Source organism: Bombina bombina, chromosome 5 (assembly GCF_027579735.1).
Source record: "Bombina bombina isolate aBomBom1 chromosome 5, aBomBom1.pri, whole genome shotgun sequence".
NCBI lineage: Eukaryota > Metazoa > Chordata > Amphibia > Anura > Bombinatoridae > Bombina > Bombina bombina.
Genome location: NC_069503.1, coordinates 1156320631 through 1156340249, shown reverse-complemented (window position 1 = coordinate 1156340249; position 19619 = coordinate 1156320631). Strand labels below are relative to the sequence as shown.

Genomic DNA, 19619 nt, shown 5'->3' with positions numbered 1-19619 from the left:
ATCCAGAGCTGATACACCTGTAACTAATGACAGCTCAGAACACACACTGCAGCCAATCCAGAGCTGATACACCTGTAACTAATGACAGCTCAGAACACACACTGCAGCAAATCCAGAGCCGATACACCTGTAACTAATGACAGCTCAGAACACACACTGCAGCCATTCCAGAGCCGATACACCTGTAACTAACGACAGCTCAGAACACACACTGCAGCCAATCCAGAGCTGATACACCTGTAACTAATGACAGCTCAGAACACACAATGCAGCCAATCCAGAGCTGATACACCTGTAACTGACAGGAACTCAGAACAAACACTGCAGTAAATCCAGAGCCGGTACAAGGGAAATAGGTTTTGTTCTTGAGGCACCAGTGCCCTCAGCACTTCTAGGATGGTGGAAATAACAGTAAAAATAATAATAATGTTTTGGCAATTTGTATAAAGCTAATGACACTAGGAATTAATGGTGATTACAACGGAATGACCGATACTGAAGCTGCTGTAGTGTAACTTTCACACAGCCCCGGCAATATACCTAGAAAATGGCAGGGTTACAATAAGACAAATAGGATTTCTGTTTGTTTATGTTTCATTTTGGGGTCAATTACATGGACTGGCACACCTCTGGGTACCTTTTTGTACCTTCACACCTCTGGGTACCTTTTTGTACCTTCACACCTCTGGGTACCTTTTTGTACCTTCACACATCTGGGTACCTTTTTGTACCTTCACACCTCTGGGTACCTTTTTGTACCTTCACACCTCTGGGTACCTTTTTGTACCTTCACACCTCTGGGTACCTTTTTGTACCTTCACACCTCTGGGTACCTTTTTGTACCTTCACACCTCTGGGTACCTTTTTGTACCTTCACACCTCTGGGTACCTTTTTGTACCTTCACAGCTCTGGGTACCTTTTTGTACCTTCACACCTCTGGGTACCTTTTTGTACCTTCACACCTCTGGGTACCTTTTTCTACCTTCACAGCTCTGGGTACCTTTTTGTACCTTCACACCTCTGGGTACCTTTTTGTACCTTCACACCTCTGGGTACCTTTTTGTACCTTCACAGCTCTGGGTACCTTTTTGTACCTTCACACCTCTGGGTACCTTTTTGTACCTTCACACCTCTGGGTACCTTTTTGTACCTTCACAGCTCTGGGTACCTTTTTGTACCTTCACACCTCTGGGTACCTTTTTGTACCTTCACACCCCTGGGTACCTTTTTGCACCTTCACACCTCTGGGTACCTTTTTGTACCTTCACACCTCTGGGTACCTTTTTGCACCTTCACACCTCTGGGTACCTTTTTGTACCTTCACACCCCTGGGTACCTTTTTGCACCTTCACACCTCTGGGTACCTTTTTGTACCTTCACACCTCTGGGTACCTTTTTGCACCTTCACACCTCTGGGTACCTTTTTGTACCTTCACACCTCTGGGTACCTTTTTGCACCTTCACACCCCTGGGTACCTTTTTGCACTGGCACACCCCTGGGTACCTTTTTGCACTGGAACACTCCTGGTTACCTTTTTGCACTGGCACACTCCTGGGTACCTTTTTGCACTGGCACACTCCTGGGTACCTTTTTGCACCGGCACACCCCTGGGTACCTTTTTGCACTGGCACACCCCTTGTTACCCTTTTGCACTGGCACACTCCTGGTTACCTTTTTGCACTGGCACACCCCTGGGTACCCTTTTGTGCTGACACACCCTTGGGTACCCTTTTGTGCTGACACACCCCTCAGCGCCTTTCCTTTAGGGTACTTGTTATTGACTTGTTACTTATTGTACTGACTGATTTACATGTGATACGGAATAACTTCATTAATGTAATTATACAAAATTAAAAATATAAATATGAGCAACATTACACTATCACTAAAAATTCTGAATTTTTTTAAAATATATTTTACAGTAGTGAGGAAGATCAGCTCAAGTCTATCTCTGTGTGACACCCAAGTGTACAATGGTTGAGAAGTACTGATAAAAGTATCACTGAGTTACTTACATCACAATACTTTTTCTTCACTTGAGCTTGGGAAGAAGTATAGCCCCTGCTGGGTATGTTGTGATGATAGTGAGCCTTCGGAAATGACTGCACATGGCTCTAGTAGACAAAATACCAACACCTGTTTTGTCACGCACCTTAATAAGCTGAGCAGATGGCTGTGCAGTGATAGCTGCCATCTTCTCCAGAAGCCCCTGGGTGACACTCAGATTCTGCTTCAGCCCTTCGTTCTCCACTGTCAGGTTCTGGAGTTGTTTCTCTGAGTCAGTCGCACCCTGATGTAGACAACAGATGGGTGAGAGAGGGCCTGGTGTCTCCTACACTTGCTAATCTCTCCATCTCTAGATCAGTATTGCTGATTTATTATGGGAAATAACGGCTAATTTGCATTATTGTTGACTCTCACCATCTCCGCTCTGAGTTGGGTCAGCTCTTCCTCTCTCTGCTGGATTTTCTCCTTCAGTTGTTCGATCTAAAGAGAAAACATAAAATAGAGTGAGGAACCAGACATAACCTGAACAATTACCTTGTGATCAGCACAGTTTTATGTTCCGAGGGTCTTATAGACTGAATCGATTGTTACAATTTGGTATATTCATCAGTCATAAATCGGCCACAACAACATCACTGGGCACACGATTTTACCTCCTTTAAAAACTAACTTATATAAAAAATGCTGCTTAGGCACAATGTGACATCTTTCAAAGTGGGATGGAAGGCACACATGTATCAGTGTGTGAAGACGTAATTTCAAGCCGGCATTACCTAGTCGGCGTGCACATGCTGGCATTACTGAGTGAGCATGCATGTGATGGCATTGCTGAGTTGGAACAAAAAAAGGAAGGATTAGGCAGCACACCGGGAATTCCAAAAATAAAAGTTCAAACTTTATTCCATTTCAAAGAATACATACACTAAAACACAGGAGGAGGAGGAGGCGTGTCCTTACGCGTTTCATGCCATGCAGCACTGAGTTGGAGTCTATTGAGAGGCTATAATTCCCCAGGACCACATATGATTTGTTGTTATAGAGAACCAGGTGAAAAAAAATGTGAGATGTTGGGGATTATGTTCCAAATGTTGACACTGGACAAGCGATGATGGTGCCCCTTTGAGACTGAACGCCTGATTTTAAAAACATCACTGGTTCAGGTGTGATAATGATATTTGCTGGAAACCTCACTGGGAAGAGTGAAATTAGCAGGGAGCACACTTCACAAATGAAATCCTGCAGCCAATACAATCAGATTACTCTGCATTTAGTGCGAACCATCTTACAATCACCTCTATTTTCGTATGCAGGTGTTTTTGTGTTAAGGTAATTAGTGTTTTGTGTATTTTGACACAATCTAGCCACCTTGTTGTTTGGGAGAAAAACAGCGAGAACTGCAGGGGGAAATGTTCACATAAAACTGATAATGAGTAAAGTACTAAAGTAAGCGTTATGTCTCTGAAAAAAACCTCTTGGCTCTTTTAAGATAAGTTTCCTAGCCAACTTATAGATTTACAGAACAATTATACATAGAAAAGGAGCGCCTATAAGGCAAAGGTTATTAAATTACTAAAAATAATTAATTAATATAATTACAATGCATGGATTCATGTTAAAATACAATAATAGATACAAACAACATAATATAAAAACAACAAGATGTAAAAACAAAAAATAAAGGAATCTGAGAAACAGAATACTGATTTCCGATTTGATCAAAGTCTAAAAGTATGACATATATGAATAAGTAGTCCTCCAAATATGGATAAAGTCTGTGATGAAATGAGGAAAAAGTAATCTCCACTTTGTTTAAGAAGAATATTGGTATTCCTTAAGGTCGGGGAAAAAGTAAAAATAAAAATGTGAAGGAAAAAGTAAAATAAAAATAGATTAAAAATACCGGAAGTGACAAATAAGCGATGACGTCAATTCCATTATATGTGCTCTCTACACGAGTTCCCATCTAAAGGCACTCCTATTTGGCGCAACTTTTGGCAGGAATTACACATAATGTCTAACCAATGGGCAAATAGAATTGCACATAAATAAGAGATTTTAAATAACCGTTTATAGTCTTGAGAAAGGCCTATATAGAGGCCGAAACGCGTTGACAATTAAGGTAAGCCTTCCATCAGGAGACACTTCATTTAATATATTTGGTGTTATTTCACTATCGCCTAGATTACGAGTTATTCGCTCTATAGGGAAATTAACAAACGCAACAAAAGTTGAGTTATTTAACCCCCTATAGCGCAGCCATTACAAGTTCTCAAACAGCCAACTTGTGCGTGCGATATGGTGGCGTTGAGCTCCATACTGCACAAAATACAAGCGCTGTTTTGACGTGCTTGTGCATGCTTCCCCCATAGACATCAATGGGGAGAGCGGGATAATAAAAAGCCTAACACCTGTGATTGCGGAATTAAAAGATTTGTAACGCAGCCCCATTGATGTCAATGGGGAAAATAAAAGTTATGTTTAAACCTAACACCCTAGCATAAACCCCACGTCTAAACACTCCTAATCTGCTGCCCCCGACATCACCAACACCTACCTACAGTTATTAACCACTAATCTGCCGCTCCTGATATCACTGCCACCTAAATAAAGTTCTTAACCCCTAATCTGCCGCTCCCGATATCGCAGCCGCTATATTAAAACTAATAACCCCTGTTCCGCCGCACCCCATCATCACCGCCACTATATTAAAGTTATTAACCACTATTCCGCCGCTTCATGACATCGCCGCCACTAAATAAAGGTATTAACCCCCAAACCTCTGGCCTCCCACATCACCACCACTAAATAAACCTGTTAACCCCTAAACCGCCAGCCACCCACATCGCAACAGCCTAAATTGAACTATATTAACCACTAACCCTAACGTAACCCTAACACCCCCTAACTTTAACATAATTAAAACAGAGCTAACCTAACCGTAAACTAAAGTTACAATTATTAACTAAATAATACCTACTTAAAACTAAATACTTACCTGTGAAATAAAACCTAAGCTAGCGACAATATAACTAATAGATAGATTGTAGTTACGAGTTTTGCGGTATGAGTGAAAAAACAGCGCTCAGGCTCATAACGCTGCTTTTTCACTACCGCTGGTATAACGAGTCTTGCAGATTTAGGGGCATCGTACACTTTTTTGGCGGTACCGCAAATTAACTTATGCAATTTGCGTAAAGTCTTCTTTCAATGGGACTTCCATAGCGCCGGTATTACAAGCTTTTTCTGGGAGGCCAAAAAGTGGGCGGTACAGCCAGGGCCTATCCCGCAAGATTCATAACGCAATCTAAAGTCAGTAGTTATGAGTTTTACGCTACAAAGCTGTAGCATAAAACTCATAACTAAAGTGCTAAAAAGTACACTAACACCCATAAACTACCTAGTTACCCCTAAATCGAGGCCATCCCGCATCGCAAACACTAAAATAAAATTATTAACCTCCAATCTGCTGCTCCGGACATCGCCGCCACTATAATAAACATATTAACCCCTAAACAGCGGCACTCCCGCCTCGCAAACATTAGTTAAATATTATTAACCCCTAATCTGCCGCGCCTAACATCGCCGCCACCTACCTACATTTATTAACCCCTAATCTGCCGCCCCCAACGTCGCAGCCACTATACTAAATTTATTTAACCCTAACCCTAACACCCCTTACTTAAAAATAATTCAAATAAATCTAAATAACACTTACAATTATTACCTAAATAATTCCTATTTAAAACTAAATACATACCTGTAAAATAAACCCTAAGATAACTACAATATAACTAATAGTTACATTGTAGCTAGCTTAGGTTTTATTTTTATTTCACAGGCAAGTTTGTATTTATTTTAACTAGGTTGAATAGTTACTAAATAGTTATTTACTATTTACTAACTACCTAGTTAAAATAAATACAAATTTACCTATAAAATAAAACCTAACCTGTCTTACACTAACACCTAACATTACACTACAATTAAATAAATTAAATTAATTAAATACAATTACCTAAATTACAAAAAAAACACTAAAAAACTAAATTGCACAAAATAAAAAAAGAAATTATCAGATATTTAAACTAATTACATCTAATCTAATAGCCCTATCAAAATAATAAAAGCCCCCCCTCCCAAATAAAAAAAACCTAGCCTAAACTAAACTACCAATAGACCATAAAAGGGCCTTTTGCGGGGCATTGCCCAAAAGAAATCAGCTCTTTTACCTGTAAATTTTTTTTACAAACAACCCCCCAACAGTAAAACCCACCACCCACACAACCAGCCCCCCAAATAAAATACTAACTAAAAAAAACTAAGCTCCCCATTGCCCTGAAAAGGGCATTTGTATGGGCATTGCCCTTTAAAGGGCATTTAGCTCTTTTTCAGCCCAAAAGCCCTAATCTAAAAATAAAACCCACCCAAAAAACCCTTAAAAAAACCTAACACTAACCCCCGAAGATCCACTTACAGTTTTGAAGACCGGACATCCATCCTCAACTAAGCCGGGAGAAGTCTTCATCCAAGCGGCAAGAAGTCCTCAACGAAGCCGGGAGAAGTCTTCATCCAAGCCGGCAGAAGTGGTCCTCCAGACGGGCAGAAGTCTTCATCCAGATGGCATCTTCTATCTTCATCCATCCGGCAAGGAGCGGCTCCATCTTCAAGACATTCGGCGCGGAGCATCCTCTTCTTCTGACGACTAACGACGAATGAAGGTTTCTTTAAATGACGTCATCCAAGATGGTCTCCCTTTAATTCCGATTGGCTGATAGAATTCTATCAGCCAATAAGAATTAAAGGTGAAAAAATCCTATTGGCTGATGCAATCATTCGTCGTTAGTCGTCGGAAGAAGAGGATGTCTTGAAGATGGAGCCGCTCCTCACCGGATGGATGAAGATAGAAGATGCCGTCTGCATGAAGACTTCTGCCTGTATGGAGGACCACTTCTGCCAGCTTGGATGAAGACTTCTCCCGGCTTCGTTGAGGACTTCTTGCTCCTTGGATGAAGACTTCTCCCGGCTTCGTTGAGGATGGATATCCGGTCTTCAAAACTGTAAGTGGATCTTCGGGGGTTAGCGGTTTTTTTAAGATTTTTTTGGGTGGTTTTTATTTTTAGATTAGGGCTTTTGGGCTGAAAAAGAGCTAAATGCCCTTTTAAGGACAATGCCCATCCAAATGCCCTTTTCAGGGCAATGGGGAGCTTAGGTTCTTTTAGTTAGGATTTTATTTGGGGGGTTGGTTGTGTGGGTGGTGGGTTTTACTGTTGGGGGGTTGTTTGTAATTTTTTTTACAGGTAAAAGAGCTGATTTCTTTGGGGCAATGCCCCGCAAAAGGCCCTTTTAAGGGCTATTGGTAGTTTAGTTTAGGCTAGGTATTTTTTATTTTGGGGGGGGGGTTTAATTTTGATAGGGCTATTAGATTAGGTGTAATTAGTTTAAATATCTGATAATTTATTTTTTTATTTTGTGTAATTGATTTAATTGTAGTGTAAGGTTAGGTGTTAGTGTAACTCAGGTTAGGTTTTATTTTACAGGTAAATTTGTATTTATTTTAGCTATGTAGCTAGTAAATAGTTAATAACTATTTAGTAACTATTCTACCTAGTTAAAATAAATACAAACTTGCCTGTAAAATAAAAATAAACCCTAAGATAAATACAATGTAACTATTAGTTATATTGTAGCTAGCTTACGGCTAGATTTAGAGTTTTGTCGGTAACGACCCACGTAGCTAACGCTGGCTTTTTTCTGGCCGCACCTTTAAAATAACTCTGGTATTGAGAGTCCACAGAATGGCTGCGTTAGGCTCCAAAAAGGGAGCGTACAGGCATATTTAACGCCACTGCAACTCTCGATACCAGAGTTGCTTACGGAAGCGGCCAGCTTCAAAAACGTGCTCGTGCACGATTCCCCCATAGAAAATAATGGGGCTGTTTGAGCTGAAAAAAAACCTAACACCTGCAAAAAAGCCGCGTTCAGCTCCTAACGCAGCCCCATTGTTTGCTATGGGGAAACACTTCCTACGTCTGCACCTAACACCCTAACATGTACCCCGAGTCTAAACACCCCTAACCTTACACTTATTAACCCCTAATCTGCCGCCCCCGCTATCGCTGACCCCTGCATATTATTATTAACCCCTAATCTGCCGCTCCGTAAACCGCCGCTACTTACATTATCCCTATGTACCCCTAATCTGCTGCCCTAACATCGCCGACCCCTATATTATATTTATTAACCCCTAATCTGCCCCCCACAACGTCGCCTCCACCTGCCTACACTTATTAACCCCTAATCTGCCGAGCGGACCGCACCGCTATTATAATAAAGTTATTAACCCCTAATCTGCCCTCCCTAACATCGCCGACACCTAACTTCAAACATTAACCCCTAATCTGCCGACTGGAGCTCACCGCTATTCTAATAAATGTATTAACCCCTAAAGCTAAGTCTAACCCTAACACTAACACCCCCCTAAGTTAAATATAATTTAAATCTAACGAAATTAATTAACTCTTATTAAATAAATTATTCCTATTTAAAGTTAAATACTTACCTGTAAAATAAATCCTAATATAGCTACAATATAAATTATAATTATATTATAGCTATTTTAGGATTTATATTTATTTTACAGGTAACTTTGTATTTATTTTAACCAGGTACAATAGCTATTAAATAGTTAAGAACTATTTAATAGCTAAAATAGTTAAAATAATTACAAATTTACCTGTAAAATAAATCCTAACCTAAGTTACAATTAAACCTAACACTACACTATCAATAAATAAATTAAATAAAATACCTACAATTACCTACAATTAAACCTAACACTACACTATTAATAAATGAATTAAATACAATATCTACAAATAAATACAATTAAATAAACTAACTAAAGTACAAAAAATAAAAAAGAAGTAAGTTACAAAAAATAAAAAAATATTTACAAATATTAGAAAAATATTACAACAATTTAAAACTAATTACACCTACTCTAAGCCCCCTAATAAAATAACAAAGCCCCCCCAAAATAAAAAAATGCCCTACCCTACCCTATTCTAAATTACAAAAGTTCAAAGCTCTTTTACCTTACCAGCCCTGAACAGGGCCCTTTGCGGGGCATGCCCCAAAGAATTCAGCTCTTTTGCCTGTAAAAAAAACACATACAATACCCCCCCCCCAACATTACAACCCACCACCCACATACCCCTAATCTAACCCAAACCCCCTTAAATAAACCTAACACTAAGCCCCTGAAGATCTTCCTACCTTGTCTTCACCTCACCGGGTATCACACCGATCCGTCCTGGCTCCGATATCTTCATCCAACCCAAGAGGGGGCTAGACATCCATCATCCGACGGTTGAAGAAGTCCAGAAGAGGCTCCAAAGTCTTCATCCTATCCGGGAAGAAGAGTAGATCCGGACCGGCAACCATCTTCTTCCAAGCGGCATCTTTTATCTTCATCCGATGAGGACCGGCTCCATCTTGAAGACCTCCACTGCGGACCCATCTTCTTCCGATGACGACTTCCCGACGAATGACGGTTCCTTTAAGGGACGTCATCCAAGATGGCGTCCCTCAAATTCCGATTGGCTGATAGGATTCTATCAGCCAATCGGAATTAAGGTAGGAAAATTCTGATTGGCTGATGGAAACAGCCAATCAGAATCAAGTTCAATCCGATTGGCTGATTCAATCAGCCAATCAGATTGAGCTCGCATTCTATTGGCTGTTCCGATCAGCCAATAGAATGCAAGCTCAATCTGATTGGCTGATCGGATCAGCCAATCGGATTGAACTTGATTCTGATTGGCTGATTCCATCAGCCAATCAGAATTTTCCTACCTTAATTCCGATTGGCTGATAGAATCCTATCAGCCAATCGGAATTGGAGGGACGCCATCTTGGTCATTCGTCGGGAAGTCGTCGTCGGAAGAAGATGGGTCCGCGGTGGAGGTCTTCAAGATGGAGCCGGTCCTCATCGGATGAAGATAGAAGATGCCGCTTGGAAGAAGATGGTTGCCGGTCCGGATCTACTCTTCTTCCCGGATAGGATGAAGACTTTGGACCCTCTTCTGGACTTCTTCAGCTGTCGGATGATGGATGTCTAGCCCCCGCTTGGGCTTAGATGAAGATTTCGGAGCCTGGAACGATCGGTGATACCTGGCATGGTGAAGACAAGGTAGGAAGATCTTCAGGGGCTTAGTGTTAGGTTTATTTAAGGGGGGTTTGGGTTAGATTAGGGGTATGTGGGTGGTGGGTTGTAATGTTGGGGGGGGTATTGTATGTTTTTTTTTACAGGCAAAAGAGCTGAATTCTTTGGGGCATGCCCCGCAAAGTGCCCTGTTCAGGGCTGGTAAGGTAAAAGAGCTTTAAACTTTAGTAATTTAGAATAGGGTAGGGCATTTTTTTATTTTGGGGGTCTTTGTTATTTTATTAGGGGGCTTAGAGTAGGTGTAATTAGTTTAAAATTGTTGTAATATTTTTCTGATGTTTGTAAATATTTTTTTATTTTTTGTAACTTAGTTCTTTTTTATTTTTTGTACTTTAGTTAGTTTATTTCATTGTATTATTTGTAGATATTGTATTTAATTAATGTATTGATAGTGTAGTGTTAGGTTTAATTGTAGGTAATTGTAGGTATTTTATTTAATTAATTTATTGATAGTGTAGTGTTAGGTTTAATTGTAACTTAGGTTAGGATTTATTTTACAGGTAATTTTGTAATTATTTTAACTAGGTAGCTATTAAATAGTTAATAACTATTTAATAGCTATTGTACCTGGTTAAAATAATTACAAAGTTGCCTGTAAAATAAATATTAATCCTAAAATAGCTACAATATAATTATAATTTATATTGTAGCTATATTAGGATTTATTTTACAGGTAAGTATTTAGCTTTAAATAGGAATAATTTATTTAATAAGAGTTAATTTATTTCGTTAGATTTAAATTATATTTAAGTTAGGGGGGTGTTAGTGTTAGGGTTAGACTTAGCTTTAGGGGTTAATCCATTTATTAGAATAGCGGCGAGATTTGGTCGGCAGATTAGGGGTTAATAATTGAAGTTAGGTGTCGGCGATGTTAGGGAGGGCAGATTAGGGGTTAATACTATTTATTATAGGGTTATTGAGGCGGGAGTGAGGCGGATTAGGGGTTAATAACTTTATTATAGTAGCGGTGAGATCCGCTTGGCAGATTAGGGGTTAATAAGTGTAGGCAGGTGGAGGCGACGTTGAGGGGGGCAGATTAGGGGTTAATAAATATAATATAGGGGTTGGCGGTGTTAGGGGCAGCAGATTAGGGGTACATAGCTATAATGTAGGTGGCGGCTCTTTGCGGTCGGCAGATTAGGGGTTAATTATTGTAGGTAGTTGGCGGCAACGTTGTGGGGGGCAGATTAGGGGTTAATAAATATAATATAGGGGTCGGCGGTGTTAGGGGCAGCAGATTAGGGGTACATAAGTATAACGTAGGTGGCGGTCGGCAGATTAGGGGTTAAAAAATTTAATCGAGTGGCGGCGATGTGGGGGGACCTCGGTTTAGGGGTACATAGGTAGTTTATGGGTGTTAGTGTACTTTAGAGCACAGTAGTTAAGAGCTTTATGAACCGGCGTTAGCCCAGAAAACTCTTAACTACTGACTTTTTTCTGCGGCTGGAGTTTTGTCGTTAGAATTCTAACGCTCACTTCAGACACGACTCTAAATACCGGAGTTAGGAAGATCCCATTGAAAAGATAGGATACGCAATTGACGTAAGGGGATCTGCGGTATGGAAAAGTCACGGCTGAAAAGTGAGCGTTAGACCCTTTCCTGACTGACTCCAAATACCGGCGGTAGCCTAAAACCAGCGTTAGGAGCCTCTAACGCTGGTTTTGACGGCTACCGCCAAACTCTAAATCTAGGCCTTAGGGTTTATTTTATAGGTAAGTATTTAGTTTTAAATAGGAATTATTTAGTTAATGATGTGAATTTTTATTTAGATTTATTTTAATTATATTTAAGTTAGGGGGTGTTAGGGTTAGGGTTAGACTTAGGTTTACGGGTTAATAAATTTAGTTTAGTGGTGGCGACATTGGGGGCGACAGATTAGGGGTTAAAAAATGTAGGTAGGTGGCAGCGATGTTAGGGGCTGCAGATTAGGGGTTAATAATATTTAACTAGTGTTTGTGATGCAGGAGTATGGCGGTTTATGGGTTAATATGTTTATTATAATGGCGGCGACGTTGGGGATGGCAGATTAGGGGTTAATAAATATAATGTAGGTGTCGGCAATGTTGGGGGCGGCAGATTAGGGGTCAATAAGTGTAAGATTAGGGGTGTTTAGACTCGGGGTTCATGTTAGGGTGTTAGGTGTAAACATAAATTTAGTTTCCCCGTAGGAATCAAAGGGGCTGTGTTAGTGAGTTTTACGCTGCTTTATTGCAGGTGTTAGGCTCTTTTTCAGCCGGCTCTCCCCATTGATGTTTATGGGGAAATCGTGCATGAGCACGTAAAACCAGCTCACCGCTGCTTTCAGCAGAGCTGGTATTGGAGTGCGGTATGGAGCACAATTTTGCTTTACGCTCACTTCTTGCCTAATAACGTTGGGTTTATGAAAACCTGTAATACCAGTGCTGTAGGGAAGTGAGCGGTGACAATAACGTGCAAGTTAGCACCGCGCCCCTCATAACGCAAAACTCATAATCTAGCCGTTAGGTTTTATTTTAATTTCACAGGTAAGTTTGTATTTATTTTAACTAGATAGACTAGTTAGTAAATAGTTATTAACTATTTAATAGCTACCTAGTTAAAATAAATAAAACTTACCTGTGAAATAAAACCTAACCTGCCTTACACTAAAAAAATTTCGGCTAGATTACGAGTTGTGCATTAAGGTAAAAAAAGCAGCTCCTTTTTTACGCCCGCTGCTATTATGAGTCTTGCAGGTTTAGGGTCACCGCACACTTTGGCCTTACCGCAAAAAGACTTACGTAAACTTCGTAAAGTCTTTTTTCTATGGGACTTCCATAGCGCCAGTATTACGAGTCTGTCCTGAGAGGCCAAAAAGTGAGCGGTACACCCTCTACCTCCAAGAGTCCTAACGCATTTTAAAGTCAGTAGTTAAGAGTTTTATGGTACAACGCCGTAGCATAAAACTCATAACTAAAGTGCTAAAAAGTACACTAACACCCATAAACTACCTATTAACCCCTAAACCGAGGCCCTCCCGCTTCGCAAACACTATAATAAAAATTTTAACCCCTAATCTGCCGCTCCGGACATCGCCGCCACCTACATTATATTTATGAACCCCTAATCTGCTGCCCCCAACATCGCTGCCACCTACATTATATTTATTAACCCCTAATCTGCTGCCCCCAACATCGCCGCCACCTACATTATATTTATGAACCCCTAATCTGCTGCCCCCAACATCGCCGCCACCTACATTATATTTATTAACCCCTAATCTGCCATCCCCAATGTTGCCTCAACCTACCTACACTTTTTAACCCCTAATCTGCCACCCCCAATTATTATGTCGCCGCCACTATAATAAACATATTAATCCCTAAACCGCCGCACTCCCGCCTCGCAAACATTAGTTAAATATTATTAACCCCTAATCTGCCGGCCCTAACATCGCCACCACCTACCTACATTTAACCCCTAATCTGCCGGCCCCAACGTCACCGCCACTATATTAAAGTTATTAACCCCTAAACCTAAGTCTAACCCTAAACCTAACACCCACTAACTTAAATATAATTTAAATAAATCTAAATAAATATTCCTATCATTAACTAAATTATTCCTATTTTAAACTAAATACTTACCTATAAAATAAACCCTAAGCTAGCTACAATATAACTAATGGTTACATTGTAGCTAGCTTAGGGTTTATTTTTATTTTACAGGTAAATTTGTATTTATTTTAACTAGGTAGAATAGTTATTAAATAGTTATTAACTATTTAATAACTACCTAGTTAAAATAAAGACAAATTTACCTGTAAAATAAAACCTAACCTAAGTTACACTAACACCTAACACTACAATATAATTAAATAAATGAACTAAATTAAATACAATTACCTAAATTAAATGAAATTAAATTAGCTAAAGTACAACCCCCCCACTAAATTACAGAAAATAATAAACAAATTATAGATATTTAAACTAATTACACCTAATCTAATAGCCCTATACAAATAAAAAAGCCCCCCAAAATAAAAAAAACCCTAGCCTAAACTACCAATAGCCCTTAAAAGGGCCTTTTGCAGGGCATTGCCCCAAAGTAATCAGCTCTTTTACCTGTAAAAAAAAAAATACAAACAACTCCCCCAACAGTAAAACCCACCACCCACACAACCAACCCCCCAAATAAAATACTATTTAAAAAACCTAAGCTCCCCATTGCCCTGAAAAGGACATTTGGATGGGCATTGCCCTTAAAAGGGCAGTTAGCTCTTTTGCCGCCAAAACCCTAACCTAAAAATAAAACCAACCCAATACACCCTTAAAAAAACCAAACACCAACCCCCTGAAGATCGACTTACCGGGAGACATCTTCATCCAAGCCGGGCCGAAGTCCTCAATGAAGCCGGGAGACATCTTCATCCAAGCCGGGCGAAGTGGTCCTCCAGACGGGCAGAAGTCTTCATCCAGACGGTATCTTCTATCTTCATCCATCCGGCACGGAGCGGGTCCATCTTCAAGACATCAGACGCGGAGCATCCTCTTCATCCGAATTCTTCTTACTGAATGAAGGTACCTTTAATTGATGTCATCCAAGATGGAATCCCTTAGATTCCGATTGACTGATAGAAAAAGGTAGAAAAAATCCTATTGGCTGATGCAATCAGCCAATAGGATTGAGCTCGCATTCTATTGGCTGTTCCAATCAGCCAATAGAATGCGAGCTCAATCCTATTGGCTGATTGGATCAGCCAATAGGATTCAAGTTCAATCCTATTGGCTGATTGCATCAGCCAATAGGATTTTTTCTACCTTAATTCCGATTAGCTGATAGAATTCTATCAGCCAATCGGAATCTAAGGGAAGCCATCTTGGATGACGTCACTTAAAGGTACCTTCATTCAGTAAGAAGACTCCGGATGAAGAGGATGCTCTGCGTCAGATGTCTTGAAGATGGACCCGCTCCGCGCCGGATGGATGAAGATAGACGATGCCGTCTGGATGAAGACTTCTGCCCGTCTGGAGGACCACTTCGCCCGGCTCAGATGAAGACGTTTCCGGGTAAGTCGATCTTCAGGGGGATAGTGTTAGGTTTTTTTAAGGGTGTTTTGGGTGGGTTTTATTTTTAGGTTAGGGTTTGGGCGGCAAAAAAGCTAACTTCCCTTTTAAGGGCAGTGCCCATCCAAATACCCTTTTCAGGGCAATGGGGAACTTAGGTTTTTTTAGATAGTATTTTATTTGGGGGGTTGGTTGTGTGGGTGGTAGGTTTTACTGTTGGGGGGGTTGTTTGTATTTTTGTTTATAGGTAAAAGAGCTGATTACTTTTGGCAATGCCCCGCAAAAGGCCCTTTTAAGGGCTATTGGTAGTTTAGTTTAGGCTAGGGTTTTTTTTTTCTATTTTGGGGGGGTTTTTTTTATTTTAATAAGGCTATTAGATTAGGTGTAATTAGTTTAAATATCTGTAATTTGTTTATTATTTTCTGTAATTTAGTGTTTGTTTGTTTTTGTACTTTAGCTAATTTAATTTAATTTAGGTAATTGTATTTAATTTAGTTAATTTATTTAATTATATTGTAGTGTTAGGTGTTAGTGTAACTTATGTTAGGTTTTATTTTACAGGTAAATGTGTCTTTATTTTAACTAGGTACTTGTTAAATAGTTAATAACTATTTAGTAACTAGTCTACCTAGTTAAAATAAATACAAACTTGCCTGTAAAATAAAAATAAACCCTAAGCTAGCTACTATGTAACTATTAGTTATATAATATTGTAGCTAGCTTACGGTTTATTTTATAGGTAAGTATTTAGTTTTAAATAGGAATAATTTAGTTAATGATAGGAATATTTATTTAGATTTATTTAAATTATATTTAAGTTAGGGGGTGTTAGGTTTAGGGGTTAATAACTTTAATATAGTGGCGGCGACATTGGGGGCGGCAGATTAGGGGTTAATAAATGTAGGTAGGTGGCAGGGATGTTAGGGCCGGCAGATTAGGGGTTAATAATATTTACCTAATGTTTGCGAGGCGGGAGTGTGTGGCGGTTTAGGGGTTAATATGTTTATTATAGTGGCTGTGGCGGCGGCAGATTAGAGGTTAAAAAGTGTAGGTAGGTTGCGGCGACATTGGGGGCGGCAGATTAGGGGTTAATAAATATAATGTAGGTGTCGGTGAGGTTGGGGGCAGCAGATTAGGGGTTAATAACTATAATGTAGGTGGTGGCGATGTCCGGAGCAGCAGATTAGGGGTTAATAATATAATGTAGGTGGCGATGATGTCGGGGTCGGCAGATTAGGGGTTAATAAGTGTAAGATTAGGGGTGTTTAGACTCAGGGTTCATATTAGGGTGTTAGGTGTAGACATAACTTTTATTTCCCCTTAGGAATCAATGGGGCTGCGTTACTGAGTTTTACGCTGCTTTTTTGCAGGTGTTAGACTTTTTTTCAGCCGGCTCTCCCCGTTGATTCCTATGGGGAAATCGTGCACAAGCATGTTACACCAGCTCACCGCTAATGTAAGCAGCGCTGGTATTGGAGTGCGGCAATGAGCAAAATTTTGCTCAACGCTCACTTCTTGTCTTTTAACGACGGATTTCTGAAAACTCGTAATACCAGCGCTGCATGTAAGTGAGCGGTGAGAGAAAACTGCTCGTTAGCACCGCATAGCCTCTAACGCAAAACTCATAATCTAGGTGTTTGTTATTTTTCGTAATTTAGTCTTTTTTATTTTTTGTAATTCAACACTTTGTTATTTTTAGAGTAGTGTTAGGATTTTTTTAATGTGTAGTTTAGTTTTATTTCATTGGTAGTTAGTTTAATTTTAGTTTAATAGTTATATTAGTTTAATTGTTAGTTTAAACTTAGTTCTTTTAATTTGACAGATTAGTTTTAATTTAATTTAAGATAGGGAAATTGTAATTTTAATATAAAGTTAGGGGGGTGTTAGGTTTAGAGGATACTAGTTTAATTTAGTTTATTGCGATGTGGGGGGCTTTCGGTTTAGGGGTTAATAGGTTTATTATAGTGGCGGCGGTGTAGGGCTTAATAACTTAAGTATGGTGGGGGCGATGTGGGTGGGCGGGCGGATGGTAGATTAGGGGTTAATAATATTTAAATAGTGTTTGCAATGCGGGAGGGCGGCGGTTTAGGGGTTAATAACTTTATTATAGTGGTGACGATGTTGGAGAGCGGCGGAACAGGGGTTAATAATTTTTTTTAGTTGTGGCGATATTGGGAGTGGCAGATTAGGGGTTAATATCTTTAATATAGTATTTACGATGCAGGAGGGCCTTGGTTTAGGGGTTAATAGGGGTTAATAGTTAGTTTATGGCTGTTAGTTTTGTAGCAGTTAAGTTATGAGTTTTATGTTACAGATATGAGTTTTACCCTACAAAACTACTTCTCTTAGATTGCGGAACGGATTGTGTCGTTGTAGGCTGCAACGCAAGCTTTGTAGCCTCATCTCAAAACTTGTAATGGCTGCGCTATTGAAGTCCAATGAAAAAACGTCATCTTTACGTGTGCGGGACTGACGTTGCGGTACAGCTATACAGACAAGACTTGTAATGGCTGCAGTCCGGTTTTAATGCTGAAATTACCATTTTACAAACGCACAACTCGTAATCTAGCTGTTTGTTATTTTATTTCCCACAGGCACAACAGATCCAAGTTAGCACATAGGAAAAAATAGGAAAAAATATTGAAGTAATCCTATGTGCTAACTTGGATCTGTTGTGCCTGTTGGAAATAAAATAACATACTATATTATATATATATTAAAGTGTCTCCTGATGGGAGGCTTACCGTAATTGTCAACGCATTTAGGCCTTTCTCAAAATGTGAAGAAAAAAGTAAAATAAAAATAGATGAAAAATACCGGAAGTGACAAATAAGCGATGACGTCAGTTCCGGTATTTTTCATCTATTTTTATTTTACTTTTTCCTTCACATTTTTATTTTTACTTTCTCACCGACCTTAAGGAATATCAATATTCTTCTTAAACAAAGTGGAGATGACTTTTTCCTCATTTCATCACAGACTTTATCCATATTTGGAGGACTACTTATTCACATATGTCATACTTTTAGACTGTGATCAAATCGGAAATCAGTATTCTGTTTCTCAGATTCCTTTATTTTTTGTTGTTTTTATATTATGTTGTTTGTATCTATTATTGTATTTTAACATGAATCCATGCATTGTAATTGTATATTTAACTTTTTTGATATAACTTAATATATCTTTTTAGTCATTTAGTAACCTTTGCCTTATAGGCTCCTTTTCTACGTATAATTGGAAATGTTCACAGAATTCACCCATAGAACTTTCTGAGGCTAATGTGTATTTTGACTCATCTGAGTTGTATGACGTTATTAAAAGTAATAAAGAAACCTTAGGCATTGAGGATGAGCAGAAGCCCCATTCTTCAGATTGGTTTTAGTCAGGTTCTCAATTTGATCTTTTCCTGTTTCTGATGCAATTAACTCTAAGGGGTAGATGTATGTAATGTCGCATGGACACGATCCGCCCGACATCGCTAAATGCCGACAGCATACGCTCTCGGCATTTAACATTGCACAAGCATTTCTAGTAAAATGCTTGTGCAATGCCGCCATTTGCACATTCACGGCCATTCGGCTGCTAGCAGGGGGTGTCAATCATCCCGATTGTATTGGATCAGGATCATTGCTGTCACCACCTCAGATGTGGCGGTTGAGTTAAGAAGCAGTGGTCTTAAGACCTCAGCATATTAAATCGGCCCCCAAGTATCTTTCAAATTTCTGTAAACCAGAAAAACAGCTTGGAGTACCTGAAATATATTAGATCTTTTTCTATTTGTTAATCTCTGCATACTAATAAGGTTATTGTTCCTACAGATGATGCAGGGTCTCTTAAAGATGTAATGGATAAGAAAATGGAACAAAATTTAAAGGAGTTATATATTTAGCAAGAGGCCATGTTTCATCCTCAATTTGTTCCACATTTAGCATGATTTCTTTCAGATTTTAAGAAGGTTAAGTCATTTTGTTTGTCTGCAGTCTCTGAAATACTGTAGGCTATGACTACTGCCAATCTGGCTAGGAAGGCTTTGTGGCTTCACCACTGGGAAACTGATCCAGGAGTTAAGGCTACCCTTTTGAGCTTACCATTTTGAAGGTGATATGTTTTTTGGAAAACAACTTGACCTTCTGATTTCAAAGTGTTCTGGAGGTAAGAGTCCATTCCTTCCAGAGGCTACTAGGGCACACACAAATCCTTTATTTAGTCACAGGCAACGTTCTCAATATCAACATTTTAAATACTCTCCAAAAAAAGAATTCCATTTTAGTTTTCAAGACTACAGGCCCAATTCACAGTTAAGAGGCAGAGGACTTGGTAAGTTCTTTCTAGTTAATCAGGTCAAGAGATGACGGTTTGTC

The 19619-nt window shown here is 39.4% G+C and overlaps 1 protein-coding gene across 1 annotated transcript in view; it reads right to left on the bottom strand.

The window, feature by feature from the left end:
- LOC128661762 (kinesin-like protein KIFC3) overlaps window positions 1-19619 on the bottom strand; it is a 344529-nt gene that overhangs the window by 207782 nt on the left and 117128 nt on the right. Inside the window, exons 6-7 of the mRNA XM_053715982.1 lie at window positions 2424-2489; window positions 2155-2292 (exon numbers count right to left, since the gene is read on the bottom strand). Of these exons, the coding sequence (XP_053571957.1) occupies window positions 2155-2292; window positions 2424-2489 (204 nt within the window). The remainder of the gene's footprint in view (window positions 1-2154; window positions 2293-2423; window positions 2490-19619) is intronic.